Source organism: Liolophura sinensis, chromosome 1 (genome assembly GCF_032854445.1).
Source record: "Liolophura sinensis isolate JHLJ2023 chromosome 1, CUHK_Ljap_v2, whole genome shotgun sequence".
Taxonomy (NCBI): Eukaryota; Metazoa; Mollusca; class Polyplacophora; order Chitonida; family Chitonidae; genus Liolophura; species Liolophura sinensis.
In genome coordinates this window covers 54,570,865-54,597,934 of record NC_088295.1, presented here as the reverse complement: position 1 = coordinate 54,597,934, position 27,070 = coordinate 54,570,865, and the positions used below count along the sequence as shown (strand labels likewise).

General features: G+C 37.7%; 1 protein-coding gene across 1 annotated transcript in view; it reads left to right on the top strand.

Moving 5' to 3' along the window:
• LOC135473656 (diacylglycerol lipase-alpha-like) overlaps positions 1 to 27,070 on the top strand; it is a 71,118-nt gene that overhangs the window by 5,910 nt on the left and 38,138 nt on the right. The window contains exons 2-4 of the mRNA XM_064753524.1: positions 7,027 to 7,238; positions 17,168 to 17,269; positions 18,581 to 18,752. Coding sequence (XP_064609594.1) covers positions 7,027 to 7,238; positions 17,168 to 17,269; positions 18,581 to 18,752 — 486 coding nt within the window. The remainder of the gene's footprint in view (positions 1 to 7,026; positions 7,239 to 17,167; positions 17,270 to 18,580; positions 18,753 to 27,070) is intronic.

Sequence of the window (27,070 nt, the reverse complement as noted above, 5' to 3'; positions counted from 1 at the left end):
CAGAATTATGTGTGCAGGTACCATAACAGTAGCACTTGTGTATGGTGCATTTTGTAGTCTGCCATGCATCATGGGTCGCATACAGTTATGCGAGCGCTGCGATCAATCAATACAACGACAACTTTTGTTTTGACATGTGCAAAGGCATGCAGCTGATGGCCTGCTCATGGTGATAACGATTCTTCAGTCCAGTAATGAGGTTTGTCACCAGGCTTGGAGTATCCATGATGCATGTAAGTGCCAAACCCCTATCAATACTAGTTCTTTTGACGCCTCTGGCTGTTCACTTATCACTTCACATATTACAGTCACTGCATATTGCTCCTCAGATCTATTATTTATGCTCATGTGTGCAACAAGAGGCTGGTTTCTCACTCTGACACCAGTGTCTTCTCAGCTCCCAGCGCTCAGAGTATGCATTGAGGGATGTAATGACATCATGGCTCAATGGCACCATCTGCTGTTAGCACATACATGTATATAGATGTGTGGACATATACATGCACGGTGACGTTGATAGGTTTTCATTGAAATTAGTTCCCGGGATACAGAGTTGGCTAAATGAGTGGGTCTGAATGAGGTTTGTCGAGCTCTGACAGTCGCACCACCCATATTCGTACACATCTCTATAATAAACCAGATAGTGGTTTCAAGAGCCGGTGCATCAGTAAGCAAATGCAGAATTGATCACATGTGGGAAAAACGAAGCACATGGGCATTTATGCCTGGGCTAATGCTACAACATTGCATACTTTGACAGCTTAGGCCAATATTCAGGACAGTTTTTTATGCGTATTTTTCATGCTCAAGTCCTTGACATATTAAACTTTCAGGTGTTATAAAGATTTACATAAAGTGCACGAAATTTGCGAATAGCATTTGACAGTTACAATGCTTTCCATGTCATATATATAGGCACATGGGTGTGTTTGTCCCGTAATAAAGAAATTCTGGTCTTACTTGGTGGACACAGCTATCGTTGTTATTCTTAATAGTACATGTATGACTTAATTAAAACACCTACTGTATCTGACAAGTACAGTAAATAAATAAATATTGTAACCAGGTGATAGTGACATTCAGTGCAGCTTGACTAAGAGACCATAGCACAACAAATGCCTGTTGCAAGCTGTCTATTTGGGCAAAACAATTTGATTGCAAGCATGAATTAGGTGACAGTTCTCATAAACAATGCATTTGAGAATGTTATATAAAAAACATTTTAAGTGTCTACATGTACCTCCAATTCAGTTTTATTCTCGTAAACATAGTCAGTACCCTATTTCCTCAACTTTTTTGTTTTATGAATTAATTGGGAACATTTTTAATAGGCTTTTGGAGACAAAACTACATTGGTAGGATTGGCAAATTTCAGGGCTTAACAAAAAGTATAATTTATCAGTGTATGCAGAATAATGCAATCCGAATCTGCTTGAATAAACATTTTGCAAACATGGGAAAAGGTTGAAGAATTAAGGACATTAATGAAATGCTATTATTATTATTATTTATTATGTTTTTTAACATGTTTTATGCACATGGATTACTTCAGCAATCTACTGTAATTAACACCCACTGCCACAGGGGCATGTGCATACATGTACATCAGCAGCTCAGCCTTGAGATGTCGGATTAGATTAGAGGCATGGCCGCTCACCCTAATTCAGTACTGAGGGTGACTCTTAGTCTAGACTGTGCAATTTTCCTGACAGCAGTATTATCTCTAGCCTATTAAGGCGAAGTCAGTAGAATTACAGCTGTCCCATCATAATTGACTCAAGACAAGCACTCCATTGTTATTACCCAATTCTCAAGCATCACCTAATAGAAACCTGATGAAACTTAAGCTGGGTTTCACAGCCTCTGAAGACCCACTTAGTGGTAGACTTTTGCAAATGCATGCACATTGAATACACGAACAAGTACATGTATTGATGTTAGTTTCAGTTTCAGTTTCAGTATGGTGAGTTCATAATGCATATATCAGATATATCGACTTCTTGCTCTTTTTAGCTGACTAGCCCCTTGTGGTATATTCATATCCAGTGGTCTGTGACAAGAAAACACACTAAAGCTATATGTACACACCCCTAATGACTTGTCCAGGTCATATGACTGAAAAATTGTTAAGTATGATGTTTAACCCTAAGCATACATACACATTCAGCAGTAAATTGAGGAGGAAAACCCCAAAAGGTACAACATGTATTGACAAGTCATAAAAGCGGATTATTGGGTGGTTTTAACATCTGGCTACAGCGTCATAAATATATACATGATGTGCAGTGCATGTGTATTCACTACTGTGACATTGGGCCAAGTTTGTTATGATGCCACTCTTATCAGATGTAGGATGTTACAGTTTATAAATTAAATATTGACATTAGTGCATTCTCCATACTTCTCATTTGATATATGTGTGGGGATAGGCTTTCCTGGGTATACATACTAGTGTTATCATTCAGAGCTGTTTCTTCTATGTAGCATGTATACATATATACCTGCTGACACTCTACAGATACATACATACATATACTTGTAAGTTTTTTCCATCCATGCATAAACATTTTATGTGTAAAATCTTAATTCACTTCTAACATCCATTAAGATAAGTAGATGTACTAGACCACTTAACTAAATTGAATTTATCAGAAATTCTCAAGCATTTTTTTTTTTTTTTGCTGTTCCTCATGTTTGAGTGCGAAAAATGTTGATAGGAGACTTAAGAGTTTGAACATGCGTGTAGACTATTAGATTTTAACCAAGGATGCTAAACGGCAGCTACAGATACTAAAAGTACAATACTATACTGTATATACTTTGCCATATGTTGCCTGTATCAGCTGTCCTCATATACTTTCTGGCACAACATCTGGTGATACCTCAACCACAAAGGTCCTCTTCACAGCAATTGTTCACTTAAAAGGCTATTATTCTTAAATACTTATATTACACATCTGTGTTTATAATGGCTTAACGGACGGATTCCGTCTAAGCAGATTTGTAAACTCAGTAACATGTGATTGATACATGTTAACGGCAGGTTGTATGTCTTGAGGACAGACTCAGGCAATTACATATACATGTACATTGTATTTGCACTAAAAAGAACCCCATGCAGAAGTGGGTAGCTGTTCATACCCGTCTTTGATACACACCGAACATGTGCATGTATACTGTTACGTGTACATGTATACTGTTGACTCATCTCACAATGCTGTGATCCCACTTAACCCAGTTTTTCTTTGAATCTAACACTTATACTAATGGTAGTGTTTTCTTGAATTTCAGGTAAGGGAGAACATACATGTTCAGATAAAATTCAGTTAAATGCTTACACTGATATGGGCATCCTTAAAAAAACGTTCTTAGGCATAACCTGACCCTATCAGAATATATAGCGTCTTTTTGTTTTTCTGTATTGGTACCTTGAATTTACGCCAATCAGTTTATCACAAAATCCAAATTAATATAATGGTGTGGTATTCCCCCACACAACCCCCCCCCCCCATCCTTTTTTTTTTTTTTTTACCGTTTACATGTATTCTGGGGTAAAAATAAAGCCAAATTGTTGTACATGCTTCTACTTTCAAAAAACAGGTATTACCAACAAAGAAATTAGCATTGTGAGAAATGTATATTGTATTAAAATGCTTCTTTCCCGTTTTTGTGTGGTTATTTGGGTTATACCCAACGAACATATTTTTATTGATGGCCTTTTTAAACCAAAACAAATCAGAAGGTTAAAAACTTCCACCAAGTGCACAAAACGAGTATTGACTTTGGTTGTACATGCTCTGACTCAGGATAGACACGCACCTGTTCATGCATATGGGCATTCATGTGCCTGAGGTAAAACGAAAACCACCGGGGCAAATCATGAAATGCCTGTAGTTCACAGAGTTGCATGCAGGTGGCATGATTAGGACATGACATGAAGACTGTCTGTACATCTACACAAGTTCGTGTTATACACAATTCACAGAAAAGACATGCTGTAGCAGTGGTCTATTTAAGCTTGGAAATTATTAATTGTGCGCATTGATGTGTCAAATTTAGAAACAAGGATGGGAAAACAATGCTAAAATAATGTGATGTGAAAAAACTTTGTGATAATATAAAAATTGTTCCAAGAACATTAAAATAGAAACGTTTGAAATCGTGCATATACTTACTGTTACATGTGCAGTGGTGATTGCTCTGTTTGCATTTAAGTTCAAAATTAGCATTAGAGAAAATAAAGAAATATCAAACGTAAAGAAACTACATTTAATACTTTACAGTGTATTGGGTATGGTTTATGGCAGGTTGCCAAGTATTGGCACCATTGTGTCATATATCAGGATTATTCCAGTAACATCTTGACATGAAGTATTCAGGATGTGATATGAGGGGCTTTTTACAATTATTGCACCCTCTTCACAGTTTGAAGGCCTTCTGGTACCCTTACTGGTTTTATCTGGAGAACTTGGAGAGAGGGTCATCAGTGGCTCAATCCCTGATTCCAGTGTCCCTGAAACATGCTGATCCATCAAAGTGGTGGCCCTCTGAGTGATGTGGCACAGGTTATGTAAGAGGCTGGGAAATTATACTGGAATGATCCTGCATGTGTGTTAGTTGTGTGGTTTTGGATAGGAGCCCTACATGTAATTATAAGAAGCATTTGGCATGTAAGGAAAAAAGCCTCAGTACACATGTATATATTTACAATGTATACGTATGTGCAAAAAACAAATCAATTCACGCAAGCCAGACATCAGCACAATGCTGTGTGAATTTACAACAGGTTCTCAATAGTTATGCCGAACTTGCAGAGTGCATGGTTCAAACTGACTTTTTTCTTTTTATTTTAGACATGTTAGATTTATTTATTTGATTGGTGTTTTACGCTGTACTCAAGAATATTTCACTGATACGACGGCGGTCAGCATTATGGTGGGTGGAAACCGGGCAGAGCCCGTGGGAAACCCACGACCATCCGCAGGTTGCTGGCAGACCTTCCCACGGACATGTTAGATGGTAGTTATACCAATAACATAAAATGAAATTGTTACTCACATTCAGTGCGTGCAGGGGCCTCCAGAGTCAAGGGGAGTTCAAGTCCAGCTCATGCTGGCTTCCTCTCCGGCCATATTTGAGAAGATCTCTCAGCAACCTGAGTATGGTTGTGGGTTTCCCGCAGGCTCTGTCTGGTTTCCTCACACCATAATGCTGGCCACCTTCATTAGAAGTGAAATATTCTTGGGAACGGCGTAAAACACTAATGAAATAAATAAATCATTGTGTGCAAGGTATTCATTTTCATGCTTTAATCCCACTATCATGTTAAGAAAAATATCTTCCTTAAAATCCCTCCATGTTATTGCTTTACGGTTCCTTCAATTCGGGTGGAATTACATCTTCATGTATATAAATGGAAAGCAAGAAGTTTTTCGAAAAAAATAATCCCGTTCACCTTATACAAATAATAATGCATAATTAATTTATAAGCAACTGAAAACATCGTTATCATCAGTTATACATTAGTGGCCACATTATCCATAATTAACATACTGGAATATAGCAGTAATAAGTGGGGGATGTTATTTGGGTTGTGAGGTATCCAGCCTTGAGCATAATGGATGGCACTGTTCATATATGTCATATTTTCATAGGTTAAGCCAGAGTGGGACCTCTGTGTCTTTGAGATGCCCTGCTCTAACAAAATTATCATTGAGAAGATAAGAAAAATAGGAGAAAATTGGAAATGATGTTGGCCTGATTTCAAATTCTGGCTAAATGTACAAATTCTCTGGTATGGTGTACAATGCATACACATGCACCAGTAAAGTCAATAATTATGAATAATTAATGACCATACTATGAATTATTAAAGATACTCACTGCGGTTTGATACATGCACATCCATGTGTGTAAGACATAAATCTGATGCAGTTTCATTCAGTTGAAAAACTAGCTAAGAGAGAAAGAAGGCACCATGGATATATCATGCAGTTTTTATGGGTTAAATTTTTGCACATGTACATGTATATACATGTAATTCTTGTAGCCACATTTCTGAAGTTTAGTTTTTATATATTATATATGTGTAGATTTACATAAGATGTGTCGGGACCGGTAGATCCGGGATCAATCCTTGATCAAGTCACACCTAAGACTTTAAAAGAGGAAGTTGTAACTTCCTCGCTTGGCGTTCAGCATGAAGGGGATAGTGCAACGACTGGTTGACTGGATCAGTATAATGGCTTGGGCGGGGCGGCTTACTTGCCTTCGGTAAGTCGTCTCAGTGAAGCAGCACTAAATAAAAGAGCGGTGGAAATCCGTCCTGCAACAAGGAGGCACATTACACGTACATGCACCCTACTGATTCCTTCGTCGTCATGTGACTGAAAAATTGTTGAGTACGACGTTAAACCCCAAGCACTCACTCTCTCACTCACATAAGATGTGTGGTTACATGTGTATAACGCTGACTACTTTATTCTGGAGACCGTTTCGGTGGCCTAATGGTTAGAATGTCCACCTCGAAGTCAGGAGACCCCGGATCAAACCCAGGTGGGGTTCATAGCAAAGATTTTCATAGCTTAGCGCTCAGCTCTGAGAGATTAGAGCAAGAAAACAGGACTGGTTGGCCCGGTGTCAGTATAATGTGTCAGGGTGAGGTGTCATGTATGGTGTCTTTTGCCTGATGTTTTAGTGATGGCAGCACTTTGACGGCATGGACTTGCCTTGCCACAAGAAAACAGGGCATGCATACACACTCCTAATGACTCCGCTTTGTCATATGATTGAAAAATTGTCAAGAACAATGTGAAACTCACTTTTTTTTTTCGTTTTTTGTTTTTGTCTGGAGCTGCAGTTGTATTTGACACTGAGTCAGTTCATGAAGATGCATTCATGTGGTGCAGTTTGTCCTGTCAGTTTGTTTTACAGGATGCTATTTTATACAGTTTGTAGATTTAGAGTTGATTCAATAAATTGAACTGTGTGAACACAGTTTAACTTCCATGTTTCTTCTGTTTCCAGGATCATTGCCCTAGGTGTGATTTTGGGTGTGTCCCAGTTTAATGTGATAGAACCATGTGTGAGAGAGCTGAGGGATGCTGTACTGGGCTACCTTGTTCTGCTGGGCAGTTGTCTGCTCATAGAGACTATAGTGGCCTGTGTCAGTCTCAGGGGCAACATCCTGATGACAGATCCACGGGCCAGCATGCAGTACCTTCTCTACATACGCCTGGGTAAGTCCTTTTTCTTTCGAAGACACCATTTTGGTGACAGTCAGTGTTAATTGTTCACAGTTGGGGTGTGGTTTTTGCTATTTCAACAGGCGTTTACAAATATCTTGTGATATTTATTGTTAAAAAATGTTTGGGGGGTTTGACTTTTTTTTCAAATTTCAAAATCTATTTTGGATCGAATTCTTTAAGTTATAATAACACATGTGAAGTTTGTGAGGCATGTCTTAGTTTATATCTGACAAGATGATAATTGATGCCTGACACTTTCCTGGCTGCTAATTGCAGGCTTGCAAAATGGCAATTAACCAATCAAAAACCAGGCCGCAAAGCTATCTTTAACCTATCAAAACTGATGAACAAATAGCTCCACCACCACCAGCCGTGTTATGTGTCAAACATCTTGAAAGTTTAGGATTGAATCAGGGTTTAACTTGGCTGATGAGGAACTTCAATTGATGCTCATGATGACCAGTTTCCTGAGTGTGTAAGCATTGCGGTAGCATTTGTTCATTTCCCAAAACCTAGCAGAAGGTTGAGAAAGGGAATAAAGTGCTATGCCTCATGAGAACCAGCTCAACATCAACAAGAAGAGCCAACACCAGTTTGAATGTACCAAACATACATGCGTATTAGATTTTTTTTTGTTGTGGGTTCAACGTTAAAATGTAATGAACTTAACTCATGTGAGTCAGTCATGCCATTTTATCCAGTCTTTTATGTGACAGTGTGACAAAAACTGGTGCCGAAATGATATCAGTGTAACGTGCCTGTAGCAACATTTATCGAATTTTTGTGGAGGTTTTTATATGCCAATTTCATTCTGAATATTTGAGCCTTGGTAAATCTTGGTGTGTACAAGCGTCCACACTCGGCAGCCCTCACTTCCCGCACTCAGCAGGAAGTAATATTTCCAGGTGGATAAACCTTGTTAGCATTATTACTTGCATAATTCCCTGATTAATAATCCATCACTTCATTCATAATTTATTCTTTTAGAGATACATGTTCATCTGTATTTCTCTGTCACTAAACTCTTAAGATTAGAACACAATCTTGTCAGACTGTATTTGGTTAGCCTGAGCACCCCATTCCATTCCATTAGAGTATCCGCTTGGCCGCAGGGGACAGGATAAATGGCTGAAGCCAGGGAGGGATAGGGGCTTCTTCCAGGCTGTTACCTCCTGCCCAGTTGTAGCAGTGTAATTACAGGCACGGCTTCATATGTCTTCTGTTCTGACAATGTCCTTTCTTGACCACACAGTTTCCATTGCTGTCTCTGCACACGTCATGTCCACTTGGTTAGGGGATCACTCAGGGTAATGTGAGGAAATTACTGCATTCCGCTTTTCCCATCATGTCACGATGATTATACCATCACTTTTTCTGCTTCTCCAGCTGTAATTTGGTTGGGCAGACATGTACATGTGTACAGCCTGTAGACCTCCACCAGACCAGATACATGTACATGTACATTGAGCAGGCTTTGTGATTACATATACAGCTGTATTTGCATGTAAATTGTTATGAACTCATTGTTAAAAGGAGTTTGTCAGATGTTTGTGGTAATTGACCTTAGATTTATTTCATGACAAAGTAGTACCTGATTTTTCCTGATTCTGAGGGTTCTATTGATCTTTAAATAGAAACATGATTTGAGATTTCTTCTGAAGGTAAGATGATATCGTACTAAAAAAAAAAACATAAGGTTTACTACCTAAGGTTATAATTTATGGCAGCTATTTGCCTCCAAAAATATGTTTTTTTACGAGAGAAAGTTTAGTTTATTAACCATACGTGTATATAACAAACTGTATTTACATGTTGATGGTAAAACACATATGATTTATAGTATAGTAGAGAGCCTCTGATTCATTCATGTGTTGAGTCAAGCAAGTGGTTTCAGCATTGGTTCTTGTGATGCCAGTGGACTTGCCTATCCTGAGTCAGTGTATAGCTTCTGTACCTGTTAGATGGATTAAGTGAGGCAGCACCTCAAATGTTAAGGAGACCCTAAGAAAGAAATTAAACTTTATTTACTGTTCCAGAATTTGTGGTTTAGCCACATTTAGGTAACAAATGTACAGGAGCAGGTGCCTGGTTTAATACAGTATATAAAGTTGGAATATGTGCATTTACATGCAACATGTTTCCAGTATATTGATACAAATCTGTGCAGTAAATGATACTGGATGATGTTCAAAATGTAGATTTTGTTTGAATGCTCAGGTTACGACCCTGGATATGAAGTTGAAAGTATAAGTGTTAAAAAAAAAGCTCCAAAAATTTGAACTTGTGCTTGTGGAAACTGTCTCAAATGTTGGCTTACACTGTTGCATGTTGTTTTTTCTCACCCAGCAGCACATGTCTATTGTAACTACACATGCATATGCATATAGTCAGTTTAAAGAATTTTATTGAACACATGTGCATGAAGTATATTACAACATGTTTTTGTAGCTTTTGAGTGGAATGATAGGCAGTATTTTATCATAAAACATCATTTCACAAAATGGCTGCTATTAAAAATTTTAAAAGCTAGTGGAAGCCATATTGTTTTGTACAGATTCAAGGTAAGATGATTACTGATACAGATAGCTGTTTTTAAAATTACAAGTATAGTCATAATAAATAAGTAACTGTGAAGAAATTCATGTGATGGTCTCAATGTGTTTTGTCTAATTAGCCTCAGGATGATAAAATTGAGATTTATCGAAATAAATTTCTTTAGAGTGACTTTGCTGATGAGCTCGCCATTGCAAAGTAAGGTGAAGAATTGTGAGTGCTTGAGTGTTGAACATGTTGGTGTCCATGTAAGCTTTTTAGTTGAGGTCAGCTGACCTGTCTACTTAGGCTCCTATTGAGACTGAAGCACTTGTCAGCAAGCTGCCAGGTTTCTTCTAACCTTTGAAGCACTTGTCAGCAAGCTGCCAGGTTTCTTCTAACCTTTGAAGCACTTGTCAGCAAGCTGCCAGGTTTCTTCTAACCTTTGAAGCTCTTGTCAGTAAGCTGCCAGGTTTCTTCTAACCTTTGAAGCACTTGTCAGCAAGCTGCCAGGTTTCTTCTAACCTTCGAAGCTCTTGTCAGCAAGCTGCCAGGTTTCTTCTAACCTTTGAGGCACTTGTCAGCAAGCTGCCAGGTTTCTTCTAACCTTTGAAGCACTTGTCAGCAAGCTGCCAGGGTTCTTCGAACCCTTGTTTATTTTGCTACATGTATATCATGGGATCAACTGGATCAAAAAGGCAGTTGTTACACAACCTTATACATGAAAGCATGTAGAAATGAGTTTCCTGGCTTTCACATTCACACTTCGTTTGCATGCCTTTTCATCAGATAATGCGCTCAGGTGTTAAAATTACCCTTGGTGTATTTCTTGTTCATTATTATTATTGTGATTGTATCAGTGCAGGTAGGCATTTTACTCCAATCTTCAGGGTCAGTTTGTGCTTGCTGATGTACACGTAATTGAGGTTAAGCAGTGGTCAAGCATGTCAGGGTTTGAAACAAGGGGTTTTTGTGATGCACATGTACCATTACTGTGCTTATGTTATGCCCAGTTATAAATGTCAAATGTTTCAGATATGCCAGTTCTCCTATGAAAACTGATTTGTATTCGTCGCTGTTGTACCTGTCACAGTTTGTGATCAGAGATGATCATGATGCCAGGTGAACACCAACTACACACCTAGTTTGCTGCTTTCAGACTAATTATCTCATGACTTTGTACAAATTCATCTTGATGGTACGCATTTTGTACATAAGCATGCATTGTACTCATTAGATACCCATGTACTCTGTAACAAATAATGCATAATGCTGCAGGCTATATAGCATTGTGTAGACCTGTCAGTCATCCACATCAAGGTACGTGGACCTTGTCTTAATGTCCTTTGGTTGAAACCATTGTGCATTATTTATTTAATTATGCCCAGTTTCTTTTCTATGTTTGATTGGGGTTCATTGTTGTTTAGAAGCACAGATCTTACAGACGACATCTTGATTTGAACACGGTAGATGCTTCCAAGGGAGATAACTGTCAAAGGAGCTGTCTATATAATGACGCCATTGTCATATAATGGCCTGTCCCACAAGAGCCAAATGGTGTTATTGGGAAGAAAATAAAATGAGGTATGATGTATGTAGATATATGTGTACATCGTCAGGGTTATAGCTTTACTACTGAAAAGTACAGCAATTGTAGTTAATTTTAGTAATAAACAGATACATGCCCTCACACTACACTGAATAGAACTGTCTTCAGACTCAGAGGCCCGCAGCTCCTGGTCAACCAATTACTGCAGCCTTAATGACCATTGTCTGGCCGCAATGATGGGCAGCTCGCACTGACCAAACTGGACACAGATTAACACTCTGTCATAGCTGTCTGGCAAGGGGATTGTTACATGTGCTGACGGAGTTGCACCCACTAAGCTTCCAGTGCCCCCTGGTGGTCATAGGCTGACATGAAGACAATGCTAAAGACTGTTCCATACGCCTTGTCACCAGGAATAATCTGATAATACAACCCCATCATTAACCTCACTGTCTGTAGCACCTGGGGAACAGAAATTGTGTTACCTCGACAGACACAAGACTTCGAATAATGTAATATGTAGCTGTTCCCAGTGCTGTAAAGGTTGAGTTGGAAAAGAAGAGCTTTAACAGTTGACTTGACATCCACAACCATACCTATGTACTGTATATTTAAGTGTCAGGGAAGTAACAGTACCGGTAGCAGATTTTCTCTCCATTCACTGTGCCAAATACACGGCCACATGAGGACCGCAGCCATTGTTCTCAAGGGGAAATGAAAACAATCCTATTATGGGGACTCACCTCATGTACATCTGTAGATATCTTTTCACTTTAGTAGTCAAAGTATTTGCTGTATTACTTCCTCCTCTCGTTTGAGACATTCTGCCTTAGAAATGTGATACTATACGTTAAATGTGCTTTTTGGTATGGAGCTTGCGTGAAATAGGAGAGATATGTTATGAATAATGAACTGATGTAGAAATAAGGTGCCGTATTTCAAGGATTAACTGCTTTATATTTATAGAACGAAATACGTGTATTCACAATCGTGGGGTAAACCTGTAATTAGTGTGGTATATGTAATATTAACTGACCAAATGTTGATATCGGTGTTCAGATTTATCATGTAACAAAGTACGTCATGTAGTTTAGCTTCTAAGTGAGCCGGCTATATCTTATTAGCAGATTCCTAGGTTAGAGTGTTTGAGAGGATAATAATGGTATCGTATTCTGTCAGTGATTTATCTCTCCAGGCTTGCTGAACATAGCGTCACACTACAATCCTATATGAACCAGGGAGAAATCTATTATTAAAGTCATAGTGGCGGAGATACGACAAAGCATGGAGGACTTCAAACAAACGTTGACAATTACATGTTGAGGGGAGTCTGTGTAAATAGAAGATAATGACAAGGAAGATATTTGCCAAAGTTATTTCTCTTTGCAGAAAAATTTATTTTAGATAGATGTAACGGTAATTCATGTAGATATGTTTGTATAGACATTGTCTGGATTTCTTAAGCTGAGGCTTGACTTGTCAGGGGTCATATAGACTGGTAGTCTGTTGATCCTGAATGTGAAGCTCTGTGAGACCATAAAGGGTAAACATATGCATGTACACAGCACACAGTGTATGGATGATGCAAAGCTGCAATACTGTCAAAGCATTGTTGAGCCGTAATCATTCTCTTCCTGGAATATTCTGCTACATTAAAGGAATTAAACCTTAGCCATTAGACACTGTATTTGACACCAAATTTATTAGCATGGTATCAAATGTTTTGCATGAGCTTGTTTCCAGGCATGCATAAATGCTGCACTTTTATTTTTTTTTTTTTTTTGTTTTTCAGCTGAGCACACTTTTAAGTGCACAGGCCGGAACATATTACAACAAAGGTTTAGTCAGGCAGAGCAGACTTGTTGTCTCGGACACACTGCGTAAAGTCGGATAATTGGTTGTTGGACGAAAATATTCTACAAAACGTTGTCAGTTGCTTTGTACAATGAACTTTAGTCCAGGACGATGACTCTGGCAGAAATCCTCAGCATAAGTATTTTGGTACATGTACACGCTAGTGCTTAGTATAAGGCTGACGTGCTCTATGGTCGTCATGGATATATGGTGTATGAGAACAATATGTACAGTGTTGTCATAGTCAGAGCATGGCTGCAATATTACCATGGAGGCATCAAACTTGAATCATTCATCATGGGATATTGGTCTATATGTGACTAAAGGGATTATACATGTATCTGTACAGTCTAGAATCCAGAGTTCAGACATAAAGACAACAGGTTGATATTTATTTATTTATTTGATTGGTGTTTTACGCCGTACTCGAGAGTATTTTACTTATACCACAGCGGCTAGCATTATGGTGGAAGGAAACCGGGCAGAGCCTGGGGGAAACCCATGACCATCCGCAGGTTACAGCAAGACCTTCCCACATACGGCAACACGTTGATAGGTGGGGTGTAAAATGTTATGCATGAACTTGTTGCATGCAGAAATTCTGCACTATTTTCTTTCGACTCGATCGCCACTGTTAAATGCACAGACCGAAACAGATTACAACCGAAGTTTGTTCAAAGTGCCTGTACAGTGTCAACTTTTGAAAGTGAAGCATTTTGTCCCATTTGGCTCGTTTCCAAAATTTGCTTGACAGACCACCTCAGCCTATATAATGACACATTGCAGTGAGTCTTATGATTACATGCTGGTTGGACAAAAATATTTTGACAAACGTTTGCAGCTGAGGCAATATATAGTGAATTTTTTCCCGGTCATACCAGTACATAAAATCTTACAAAAAGGTTCAGCAAAAGAATGCCCTTTTGTTTTATTACATGTCCGTGTACGTTTAAGGCATCTAGGAATGGTAGATAGATCTGGCTCTGTTTGTAGAGGTCACTTTGGCATTTCAGATGGCCGCCATTTTTTAACAGAAATGTCTTGAGATTTTGCAGTACATGGGAGCTGGGTGCTAATTTTCACTTGACAGCCTATGCTTTTTAACCCAGCAGGGGTGTGTGCTTACTACATTAAATATCTGTTTCATTGAAATTCTGCATTAGAAATTGTGTCCCCATTCACAGTGACTGATGGTAAATACAACAGAGAAACTGAAAATGCCAAGAAGAAAGTGTTGGTTTGAGATGTTGCCGTTTTATTGGCCTTGAAAAGCAGCTGCAACCTCAATCTTCAAAGGCGACTGTCTGCGACCAGGTACTAATTTGACCATGGTTACGCTGTGGTGGCGAGCGTAGTGGGGCATGTCCTAAAATCTGAATATCGCTTTTTGCTGATGTTTTTTTTATTAAACCCAAACATGTTCCCCCGCACACCTGACTCATTTCTTAGCTTTCCTGTACAAAACACACTCTTAAATTTCCTCAAAAGAGCAACTTTCAGCACACTTTATGCGAAGTTTGATGTTGGAGACAAAAGTACAGTGGTTGGATTGGCCAATTTCAGGGCTTCACAAAAAGTATAATATTATCATGATAATGCCTTCAGAATATGTCCAAATAAAGACCTTGCAAACATGTGAAAAGCTTGAAGAATTACAGTAAACATGCCAAGTTTATGTCATACCCTGAGCTTTATAGACAGTGGTTAGAACTTGTTGAGGTTAATAATATAGATGTTCGTGATGTGTATGTATTTATAGGGCATTAAAGTCTACATACATGTGTATGTAATTATAGAGCATTAAAGCCTACATACATGTGTATGTAATTATAGGGCATTAAAGCCTACATACATGTGTATGTATTTATAGGGCATTAAAGTCTGCATACATGTGTATGTATTTACAGGACATTAAAGCCTACATACATGTGTATGTAATTATAGGGCATTAAAGCCTTTGTACATGTGTATGTATTTACAGGGCATTAAAGCCTACCTATATGTGTATGTATTTACAGGACATTAAAGCCTACATACATGTGTATGTAATTATAGGGCATTAAAGCCTACATACATGTGTATGTATTTACAGGGCATTAAAGCCTACCTACATGTGTATGTATTTATAGGGCATTAAAGTCTACATATATGTGTATGTATTTACAGGGCATTAAAGCCTACATACATGTGTATGTATTTATAGGGCATTAAAGTCTACATACATGTGTATGTAATTATAGGGCATTAAAGCCTGCATACATTTGTATGTATTTATAGGGCATTAAAGTCTACATAATGAGTGATGGAAAACCTACACAGGTGGTAATTACATCTGATATTTTGAACATATTACTTACAGTAGAATAGAAGCCTAATCACATACTCTTTCATGTTGGTTTCTGTTCGTTAGCTCTTGGTTGCCAACCATAGGGTATCTGCCCTAAGGCCACAGTGTTAGACTGGTGTTAGAGCTGGCAACGGTGTGTTTGCTTGTCTCGATCATTAGTTAAATATTGGCTTTATGAAAGAGGGATGTTCCGAGGCCTTGCGGGCTATATTACGTGCTCTCCAACAATCACCCCCCACCCCCCACAGACCGATTGCGAGCCCACGCAGACTATTACCACAGTTAATTTTTGGGTTGAAATTGCCACGCTGTGGTGTTGAATATTGATAAGGACAAGTACATGTAGACTAGAGCCGAGCTTCAGTTGATGTATATACCAACACACAGGTGTGACAGCTTGTGTCAGATGGCTTTCAAATAAACAAAACCTTTTGTGCGTACTGCCAAATTTACCATCTGCTCAAAACGATCTGTTATTTCTAAATACTGAGACCACACTCAAAATGTTTTGGAAATGAAACAATTTCCAAGAATTAATTTTCCTTAACTCATAAGTGTATGTATGTATCTGTGTTACAGCTTTCTGGTTACATTTGAATTTTATATATATATATGGAAAAAAAGTAATAAAATGCCTTCTTAACTTTCTACATTCTGTTATATAACAGAATATAACAGAGAGTAAAAAGTTAAGAAGGCATTTCATTATTTTTTTTCCTATGTAAATTTTCCTCACCAGGGGATTTTTCTCTATTTCTTCAAATATATATAATTGGAAAAGGAGAAATAAACTTTTAGCAGTCACTTTTTTATGGGTTACATGTATAGGAGAATGATACCAGATGAAAACAGGTATTGAACTATTCTTTAATGTATTTTATATATATATATATATATATATATATATATATATATATATATATATATATATATATATAAACATATATATGTACACTGTATAGTCTGGATCCATGGAAAAATGCTGGGTGTTCATTAAGCATACTTACACTGTTGTGCACATTTACCCTAATTCTTCTAAAATTTGGGACAGATATTAGTAGTGATGAAAGCAGAATATTACATTTCTTTGTCAGCCTTTTGGAAAAGTAATAATGTGAGTATGTTGTTGATTAGATAGTCAAACCATGTGGGGGGAAAAATTCTTCCTGCTACAGTTACAAATATATTGGCTAAAATGAGCAGGCCAGGTGTCCCAAACTTTAGAAGAAATGGGGTACGCATGTAAAGCCAATTAAAAGTCCTTTCTCTAACATTTGGCACCATACAACATTAACAGTCCTGAACATTACATTCACTGACGTTATGATACAGCATAAGATGGTCATATACATTTGGTTGCTGATCATGGCCGAGACGGTCAGCACGCCAGTACGGTGGGGTGGCCCAGGAGCCTCTCAATGCTGTGAGTTCAAGTCTAGCTCATGCTGGCTTTCTCTCCAGCCATACACGAGAGGGTCTGCCAGCAACCTGCTGATGGTCGTGGGTTTCCACTGGGCTGTGCCCGGTTTCCACCCACCATAATGCTGGCTGCCGTGGTATAAGTGAAATTTTCTTGAGTACGGCATAAAACACCAGTCAGATAAATAAAGAAATAAATCTGTTTGCTGTTCGTTGCAGTGATGTTGTTGGGAGAAATTGGTTGGATGACCCGCTGTATAATATGGATGGTACCAAACTACATGGAGTGTGGGCCCGAGTCAGCCAGGAAAGCAATATTAGGTGTGTATGTATGGTGGTACTTGATTTGATCAGTTAACATGTTCTGATGGAAATACGGACACGTGTTACTGTGATCACCCATGTCAGGAAGCAGTTCAAGTAACAAAGAGCTAAAGGATGGTTTTTTTAATGACATCATCGTGGGACATGTATTTCTGCAAGGCATAGAACTAATAAGCAGTATGTATTGAAGGATATTTTTGCCAGTCTGTATGAAAGCAATATTTACTCACTACTGTAGGGTAATGGTAATCGTAAATGTGGTCTGGCTATGTATGAACGTTGTATTCCAAGGTAACTAAGTGCATGAAGATTAATTTACAAAAGCAAATGTAGACAAATATAAAGAAATGCTGCACTTTCATACACCGATGTCATGGTAATTTTTCCTATATAGGTGCCATCATTTTAAATCTAATCATTGATGGTGACATTGATTTTGTTAAATGTATTCTGCGTCATGAAGTTGCTTCCAAAAACAGAAAACAGGTAGTTTTTGTAGAACAGTAGACTTTTGTGAAATAACATTTCAAGATCAGTTAACCTTTCCCAAATATGAACTATGTCAGAGGTTAAATTTGTTGAACATTTATTTGGTGTTTAGCTGGCAATGTTGAGCCAGATGTGATCTTCACATGAACAGGGTCCACTGTATATTAAGAAAACGACATGCCTTGTGCATGTAAGGATTGCTGCTTTCTGATCAGCTAAAATAGTTACAAATACAAGGGATTAATCATAGTGAGAACACAAGTATTTATGTTTGTCTGTGCATCCATACATGTATATTATATTATATATAGGGTATTAGTATTTATATATCCATGCTTGTGCTGTATGATGTTGTTACAGGTCCCGTTGTTTTCACCTGTATCTCATTTCTCATCGTTCACACCTGTTTGTGTCATTGTTACAGGTCTCATCATTTCCACCTGTTTGTGTCATTGTTACAGGTCTCATTTCCACCTGTTTGTGTCATTGTTACGGGTCTCAACATTTCCGCCTGTTTGTGTCGTTACGGGTCTCATCATTTTTGCCTTTTTGTGTCATTGTTACAGGTCTCATCATTTCCACCTGTTTGTATAGTTGTTACAGGTTTCATCGCTCCCACCTGTTTGTGTCGTTACAGGTCTCAACATTTCAGCCTGTTTGTGTCATTGTTACAGTTCTCATCATTTCCGCCTGTTTGCTTCACTGTTACAGGTCTCATCATTTTTGCCTTTTTGTGTCATTGTTACGGGTTTCATCATTTTTGCCTTTTGTGTCATTGTTACAGGTTTCTTCATTTCCTACTATGTGTCATTGTTACAGGTCTCATTGTTTCCACCTGTCTCATACTGTTTATTGTCATCCTGTCAATATGGTGCACTTTCGACTCGGCTGGTCGAAAGTGGGTGAAGATGAAACGATATCAAGAGAGTCTCAAGGATAAAAAGCGACCCGGCAAAAGATCAGGAAGCACTCGTCGAAACTGGAGACAGAGGTAAGACTGATTCGACAGTTGTGTTTGACTCTGTTACTGCAGGATTTACAATATTTTCTATCAGTTCAGGCATTGTGATAGCTGTCATGCTACAAATTTCTGATTTCACACGTGTCTTCTAGATGTGTGAATGTATGTGAAAACTTCAGTATAAAGAAATGTTAAAATGACATTGTCTGGAGAAAAAAATACCATTATGGTTCACTTGATGAAAATGTTCATCATCATCGTAGAGCAGGTCACTTAAATGAATAAATTGATTGAAATTAAACTACAGACATTAAAATTAATGTGCTTGAAAAAGACCGCTTTCTGTATAATTTTTTACAAAATTTTCACCTATGTATTAGTCATGTATGTTGCCAATGCCTACAAGTGCAAATTATTCCAAAAATTAAGATGCTGCCTTAGGGAGCACAGTTACATTTTGTTTTTTGGATTTTTTTCTGGTTCAAACCAAGACAAATGCCAGTAGTAGTAGTCTGACTTTCCTGCATTCCTTTGAATCTCTGTAATGGGGAAAGCTCAATGTGCTATCTGTCACTTCTGTCATGTAGCTCATAAAAAGCCATTTGTACAAAGGGGATAATCCAATAAACCACGCTTGCCTACTTTCAACACTAAGCCTAATTGCTGTGGATTTGAGCTCCTGCTTCCTTTAACCAAACTCCTGGCAATGACTCCGGTGACCAATGACTGGCGCCCATAAATAAATAATCTTGTCTAGCACAGGGTAATATATGAACTGTTTATTACTTTACAGTGTGGGTTTTTCCATCTGTAAGCCTGCTACTATTCCAAGGCTTTGTCTGTGGTTTGCTTCACAGAGCAGTTTTTGTTTGATGTGTACTTCATAAAGTACATTATGTGTACATCATTAAGACTTCATTTATCATTAAGTGTATAAACACACAATGTATATAACGAAATGTTAGCACTGGTTTTGACTTTAACATAATGCCATATATAGTTCTGTGAAGACTGGTGTTGATGTTTACTGAAATTCATACTAAAGTAAGAAACATACATTTTTAAAGAATGCTAATAGTTACTATTAATTAAAAGTTGTATGTTTATTACTTTAACTTTAACATTACTGTAATGGTTAACTATATAAAATGGGAACCGATAATATTTTGCTTTTGGCAGCCTTCAGGTGAAAATCTCTTCAGTGTTGTGTTAATAAGCAGTCAAATCAAACCAAACACCTCAGTTTATGATCCTTCTATTTTCACTCTTATTACACCTGCCAAGGTAATTACATGCTGGAGAGGGCCTTCTATAACTTTAGGATGAGACCCATGTGATATTTCACAACCCTCTTGAGTCTGATCAGCTGCAGCCCTAGACTCAGGAAGGTAGCAGTCACACTGCCAAGTAATTAGCCTGTGCGGGGTAACTTTTCTGCCTTGTGGCAGTCACAGGTGACGGCTTAAATCACAGACATGTATGGGTATGTTTCAGAAATCAGTAGGCCAGTACGTCTGAGAACAGCAAGCTTTCTATGAGAAGAGGTGTGAAAATTTAGGGAGTGCTGTGACTTCTTGTATAATCCCAATGACTTTGTGTTTATCTTAGCTATTACTGAAAGCAAAATCCTCTCTATGAGAAGTACACCTGTAGTAGTCATTACTTTGCATTCCACCTTACACGGCACAGTAAAGGGTGCGCCCAAGATACATGTACAAATCACCCAAGCATTTATCACCATGAAACTCCAAAATGTGCACTTCACCTCCTGAACTTTGTGAGTCAATGACAAGATGTTTGTACATGTTTATAAATTGTACATCCACCCAAATTAAGGCCAATAGCTAGAGTGAATGGTATGTGTATGCCCAAATTAGGGTATAAATCTAAAGCCCCGGTAGTTCTTAAATTTAAAAGTGAAGAACCAGAATGCATGCTGGGGGCCTCCGTGGCTCAGTTGGTTAGCGCGCTAGCGCAGCGTAATGACCCAGGAGTCTCTCACCAATGCGGTAACCTCAGCAACCTGCGGATGGTCGTGTTTTTCCCCAGGGCTGTGCCCGGTTTCCTCCCACCATAATGCTGGTCGCTGTCATATAAGTGAAATATTCTTGAGTACGGCGTAAAACACCAATCAAATAAATAAATAAGAATGCATGCTGAACACATCGTCTGCATGAGAGCATCTTGTTCAAAATACAAAGTCCTGTTTTTTTATTTATTTATTTATTTTATTGTTATTTTACGTCGTACTCAGGAATATTTAACTTATATGACAGCAGGCAGCATTATGGTGGGAGGAAACCGAGCTCGTAAACCCACGACCATCCGCAGGCTGCTGGCAGGCCTTCCCGCGTACAGCCGGAGAGGAAGCCAGCATGATCTGGACTTGTACTCACCAAAGTACTGTTTTAAGTTTTGGTCTAACTATACAACCTTGTGATGATACTGTCCCTGGGTCTGTGCACATTGGAATATTGTCATGCTGTGATCTGTAGAAAAAAGAATGGAATACGCTACAAATTGCTCACTGATTCTACTTTTAGCTTTCCCGTGTAGAAAATATTAGATATCCACACATGCATGTACAAAATGTGTATTTAGTACTTCAATATTTTTTTGAAGGAAATAATTTGCTACTTGAATCGCAAAGACACCTTTACATTATTTTATGAAGCAAACATGAAAACAAATTAGACTTCTTAAGTCAGCTTTCATTTTTTTTTTCTGTTTTATATGACTAGCTGTTTCCTGAAAAAATATGAAATCAATGCAGGAGGCACTGATTGGACATCTCTTTGTGATAGCCATGAGCAATGAACTACATGCAGTGAGAAAGCAATTCTGACAATTGACTCCAGATTTAAAAAAACCAAATCATGTCAGTTCTGTGGTAAATTCCAATTTGCAAGGAAACATTGAGTTAATAGAGCAAAATTTTTTCGCACACCTGTTAATACTGAGTAGTGAGAGTGAATGAAATTTATTTGATAAGCAGAGTGTTTTATTCTGTAAGCCTAAATGATTATAAATCTGATGTGATGTGTTCAAACAACTGTAAACTGTAGATTCAGTTTAATAAATAGCAGAGTAAAAGCAAGAGGCTCAGGCCATAATTGGAAACAATTCATTTCCTTGAAATATGTTAGCAGTTGGCAGTAATTTGTTGCCCGGATTAAACCTGAAAAAATCAACTCCCTGTAAACGTTTGTCACAATTACAGTTTTATGTGAACAGGCTAGGAGACTAACGCTTATATAGTCACAGTTAACTTTTTATCTAATAGACTGGTATCGCTTGGCTAAATTGACTGTGTGAAGGCGGAGGCTGGGAGTGGTTGTTTTAACTTTACAGTTTACTGATTAATATACTTGTTATTCTGCATTACTGCTCTTCATTATCATTGCTCTTTGTACCTGTCACATTTAATAGCTTAAGTGATTTACTACCTGGGTGCATTTTGAGCAAAGCTTAAAATACCAAGCAGATAATCATATAAATAAATGTCTTCTGGGCGACTTACATAAATGCTAATCTACATGTAGCTGTTCATGGTAAAGAATATTCCTGCATATTACATGTACATGTATATCAAGCGGGCATAAAAAAATGGGCCTTACTTTGACACTCAGTATCTCCGAAACCCTCTTGCGTCAGCTTCTAAAAATTTACACACTCAAAAGCCATTATGTCCTAAGTATACAGACTAAATTTCGATTTCATCCTTTAAGATTTCTGTTCATGAGACCAGAATCAAAATACACTCAAAAACACATGTTCTGGACATTTCAAAATGATGTTCTAGCTTGTTTTACTTGAAAAGGTGATCAATTGGTCCTCCATCTTCTCGGTAGATGGCACACAAACCTTTCTTCCATGAACTGATTGAGTCCTGAATCTCCTTAAAGAGTAATTTCTTTCAGCCGTCCTTGATGCATGTCACACAGGTGCAGCGCGCACTCATGACACTTAACAGGTGCTTTTTTCGAGGCTATGTTTTTATTTTAACCCTGTGTACAGACTAACCAAGCTATGACTCTGAAAATTGGTCAGTATATTAACAAAATCATGCCATTTGAATGTCTAAAGTTTGAAAGGGTTTGAACAAGGGATAATGGAGCAGTGCAGAATGAAAGTTCGGCCCATTTTTTTTTATCTCTCCCCATAAAAAAACTCAGTGCCATTATGCTCTAATTGTAGTCACCTGCTTTCTTCTCTGACCAAATTTCGTTGAGGTCCGCACTCTATTTATTAAAAGTTTTCATATTTTGTTATAACACAGAACTTTTCTCAGGAGGTACCTATGCGCGTCACTAAGTTTGTAGACAAGACTTGATCTGAGCTGGTCATCATTGACATTTCATCGTGCCAGTGGTTATATCATTTCACCCTGTGGACGAAACCATTTTATCAGACAGGGATGGTGAGGGCTACATAAGCCAGTTGGAAGTTACACAAATTACAAGTAACTATTAAAACTATAGAAGTAATTATTAATCATCAAAGAAGATAAAAACACTCAGGAATATAACACTTGCTGGTCTGGCCTTGAAAGCCATGTTTTTCTCAGCATGTATGACAAATATGTTCCTGATCCACCTTGATGTATGCTGATCACCGTTCATGCTGTGCCCCCCCCCCCCCCCCCCCCCCCGCCATGTGGGCATTGTGCTCTCCGAGGATTCTGCTGGACGTGTATGATGGCGGACTGTCCTGCAATACGACCAACTTGATATGTAAATTATTAGGCTTTGCCGAAGTTACCGTTAATAAAAGGAAAAAAGTTGCTAAGAAGTACTATAGATGGCTTCATTAGCCACATGTTCACGTAACTAATTTGCACGGACAATTGGTCATTGTTGGCATCATGCCAAAACTGAACGATCGGTTATTCAAGGCTTAAAACATGTAACCGATTTTTTGGGTTACATCAACCAGCCAAATTCCATGGCCTGTGTTAGCTTTACAACTATTTTTAAATAGTTTTGTTCTTTTCATGTTGTCATAATATCCTTAAAATTGATGGCGCATTTTGCTGGCCATCATTTACTGATGATTTTGTTCCCATCAGATACATGTAATTGTATATATCCTAACATAAAGTAAAAGCTAGCATGAAACTGGTGAACTAAACAATGATAAATTGTCTTGTTATTTCATACAAAGCTTATAACATCCTTCCTTGATGTGTTGTTTACAAGTGATACATCTTAATCATTTCCAAACAGATGTCTTGCGATTGCTCTGTCAGATTATCCTTAATGCTTTTCTTGACTAGTGTCCTCCTGATAAGGAAAACACCTTGACAGCTTACATATGTGTACCCTGAAGGGTCTGCCGACTATGTTTAATTCCTGTTGAACTCTTTCTGTCTGAGGATCCTCTTGAAGCAAATCTTTCCTCAGCGAGTCTTCCCTTATCTCCAAATCCTCTCCCCTGACCGACTTATTTTGACAGATCTACTTTTTCTTGATATCCTGACTAATGAATCCTCTTTGAGCTGATATCGTTTGAGAGGAAATCCTTGCTCAGCTGGTATCATCCATCCCCCCCCCCCCCCGATACATGTATTGTCACCCGGTCTTTATTATCAGCTGGCAAAGGTCTGTATGTTTCTCAACACTGCTTGTCTCCAAAACACCCTGGATGTTTTCCATCAGGCTTTATTGATTTCAGTGGTAAAAGCAAATTATAACACCTAACTTTTGCTCACACTCTTGATATTGATCGAGCCATTTAGTCGACTCAAGGGGAATTCTGAACGTCAGGACTCCATCTTTATGTAGACTATTTAACCCAACCTGTTGATAACGGAGGACAATGACTTTCTCTTGTCCAGCCTGTTCTCCCTCCTTCACAGCTTGCCTCCTTCACCACGATTGGCAAGACCCTGGAAAAGTGAGACAATCTGCAGTAATTGCATTTTCCTGAATCCTTGAACTTGCTGGCACAGGACATTCCTCCGTTTCTATGCTCAGGACTACCTGTCCTGTCTACTATACCTGAAGCATGTTGTGTGTTAGACCCTGGGATTCAGGTTAATAAATTTTTGCAATCTGCAAACTTGTTCTGGGATTGGCTATGGAAATTTTGACTGATGTACTACAATGATTTTTGTTTTGATGACTTGTAGCACCCAGTGGGTTGAATTAATTTATAATAGAACCCTCCTTCTCTGGTCAATCGACTAAAGGCTAACTTTCACTTAAAATAGCATAGCTGCTAAGCAATGAGATAGTCTTGTGCAATACATGAACATTATTATCAATACATTATTATCAACACATGAACCTTATTATCAATACATTATTATCAGTACATGAACATTATTATAAATACATTGTTATCAATACATGAATGTTATTATCAATACATTATTATCAGTACATGAACATTATTATAAATACATTGTTATCAGTACATGAACATTATTATCAATACATAAACATTATTATCAATACATTATTATCAATACATGAACATTATTATCAATACATGAACATTGTTATAATGATTGATATGCCTATACAGCAGTGGCCCATATTTTCATGAAAGTCTGATATAGGTTTGTTTTTTCTTTTGGTTTACTTTGTTTGTTATATTTGTTTATTTATTTCATTGATGTTTAATGCTGTACTCCAGAATTTTACACTTATATGCAATGGTGGACAGCTTTACCGCTGTGAAAACCATTGTGGCTGTGGTGTTAAGCATCAAACTTTTAGCATGTTATACTGACAAACTTGCCCCCTTGTGGCATACAGACTCGAACACTGTATTACTGAAGAAAACGAACAGCCCCATGAATGTCTTCAACTATGTAATAATGTCACTAGATGGTCGCATGAACATTGAGAGCGAGGAAATCCATAAACTCCCTGTCAAGGACTGATACAGGCACCTCTTGTACCTTATGGTTAGGAGTCATGCTCTTAATACATGTACTTCAATAGTTATATTGTACACATAGTGCTAGTATCCAGATATGGATATGGCACATCAAAATGTATATATACAAGCTTTAAACCGTTAAATGTCCTGTGTGTTTTGCTAGAATTAAAAGGAATGCCATGCTAAGTCCACAGCAATACCCTGTGCTATTCATACACATGTGTGCTTATATAGCAGTTTCGTGAATTGTTTTTGCTCTTCTTTCAATTTATGCTTCTTTTGATTATTGCCTGTGTTTGCTAATTGATTTTCTACGGAATTACTTGATTTTTTACTTTTCAGTTGCTTTGTTTGTCATTTTGATTTTAAATAGGTGATTATAATTTTAGCCATGTCACAATGCTATTTAACCATCTGCTTTCATCAGGTATGACACTTTTGCATAATTGTGTTGTTCTTTCATTGATATTGTTTGTCCCAGGTTTGACAGTCATTTTGGGCACATGTTTGCATTTCAACTCTACAGAAGGCAGGTACACATGCACCTTCTCTCTTGACCAAGCTTAGTATGGAAGCGGATATAGTTTAACTAACACTAATTATTGTTAAATGCTTGCAGGCTAACACCAATAACCAAGCCCTCAAGTCACATACAGTGTGCAGCTATTAATATATAAACATGCACTCAAAAACTGTTGGATATCTCATCAAAATGAAATGGCTGTAATGTATCTCTGATTTATGCTCTAGTCTCTGCTGTTGCTAACACATAGTTTACTGCATTCTGCTCTTTAGTATTTATGTACTAGCTGTTGGGGTAAATGTATTAAATAATTTTCACCTATCAAGTCAGATGTCAGTGAATATTGTATCAAATGAAGAATTTGGGTTACACTTACATTTGTGTATTAGATTAATGTGATTTTTTACTACATTGGAATGCTAAGGTAAATGTAAGCTTAAATGTTGATTTCTACATATGTACCTTTATTAAATTTGTACTAATTCATAATATGTCAGATATAACTATTGTTTTTGTTAAAACATGTGTTGCTACATGTATTTAAGAAAATGGTGATGGGTTTAAATCTGGCTTTCTCTTTTTATACTCATTGTACTTTTCCCTGGATCTTTTCCCACTATCATTGCTATTATTAACTGTATCTCTTGTTATACATGTACAGTACCTGTACCAAAGTTCCAAACATATAAATAATACTTTTGTATTAAGCATGGAACATGATATCTCTGTAAAACTTTGAAAAACTGCCCTGTTATTCAGCTGAATTTTAACAGGTACATGTACAATAGGGACATTTTGGTTATAGTGTCCTGGATTATTAAAACTAAATACCAAATAATAGTGACAGTTATTTCCAGAAGTTAAAACTTGATGTAATTCTCTGAACATTTTAAATGATCCCAGTTTTAACTCAGACTATCCAAGAATAAGCATTAAA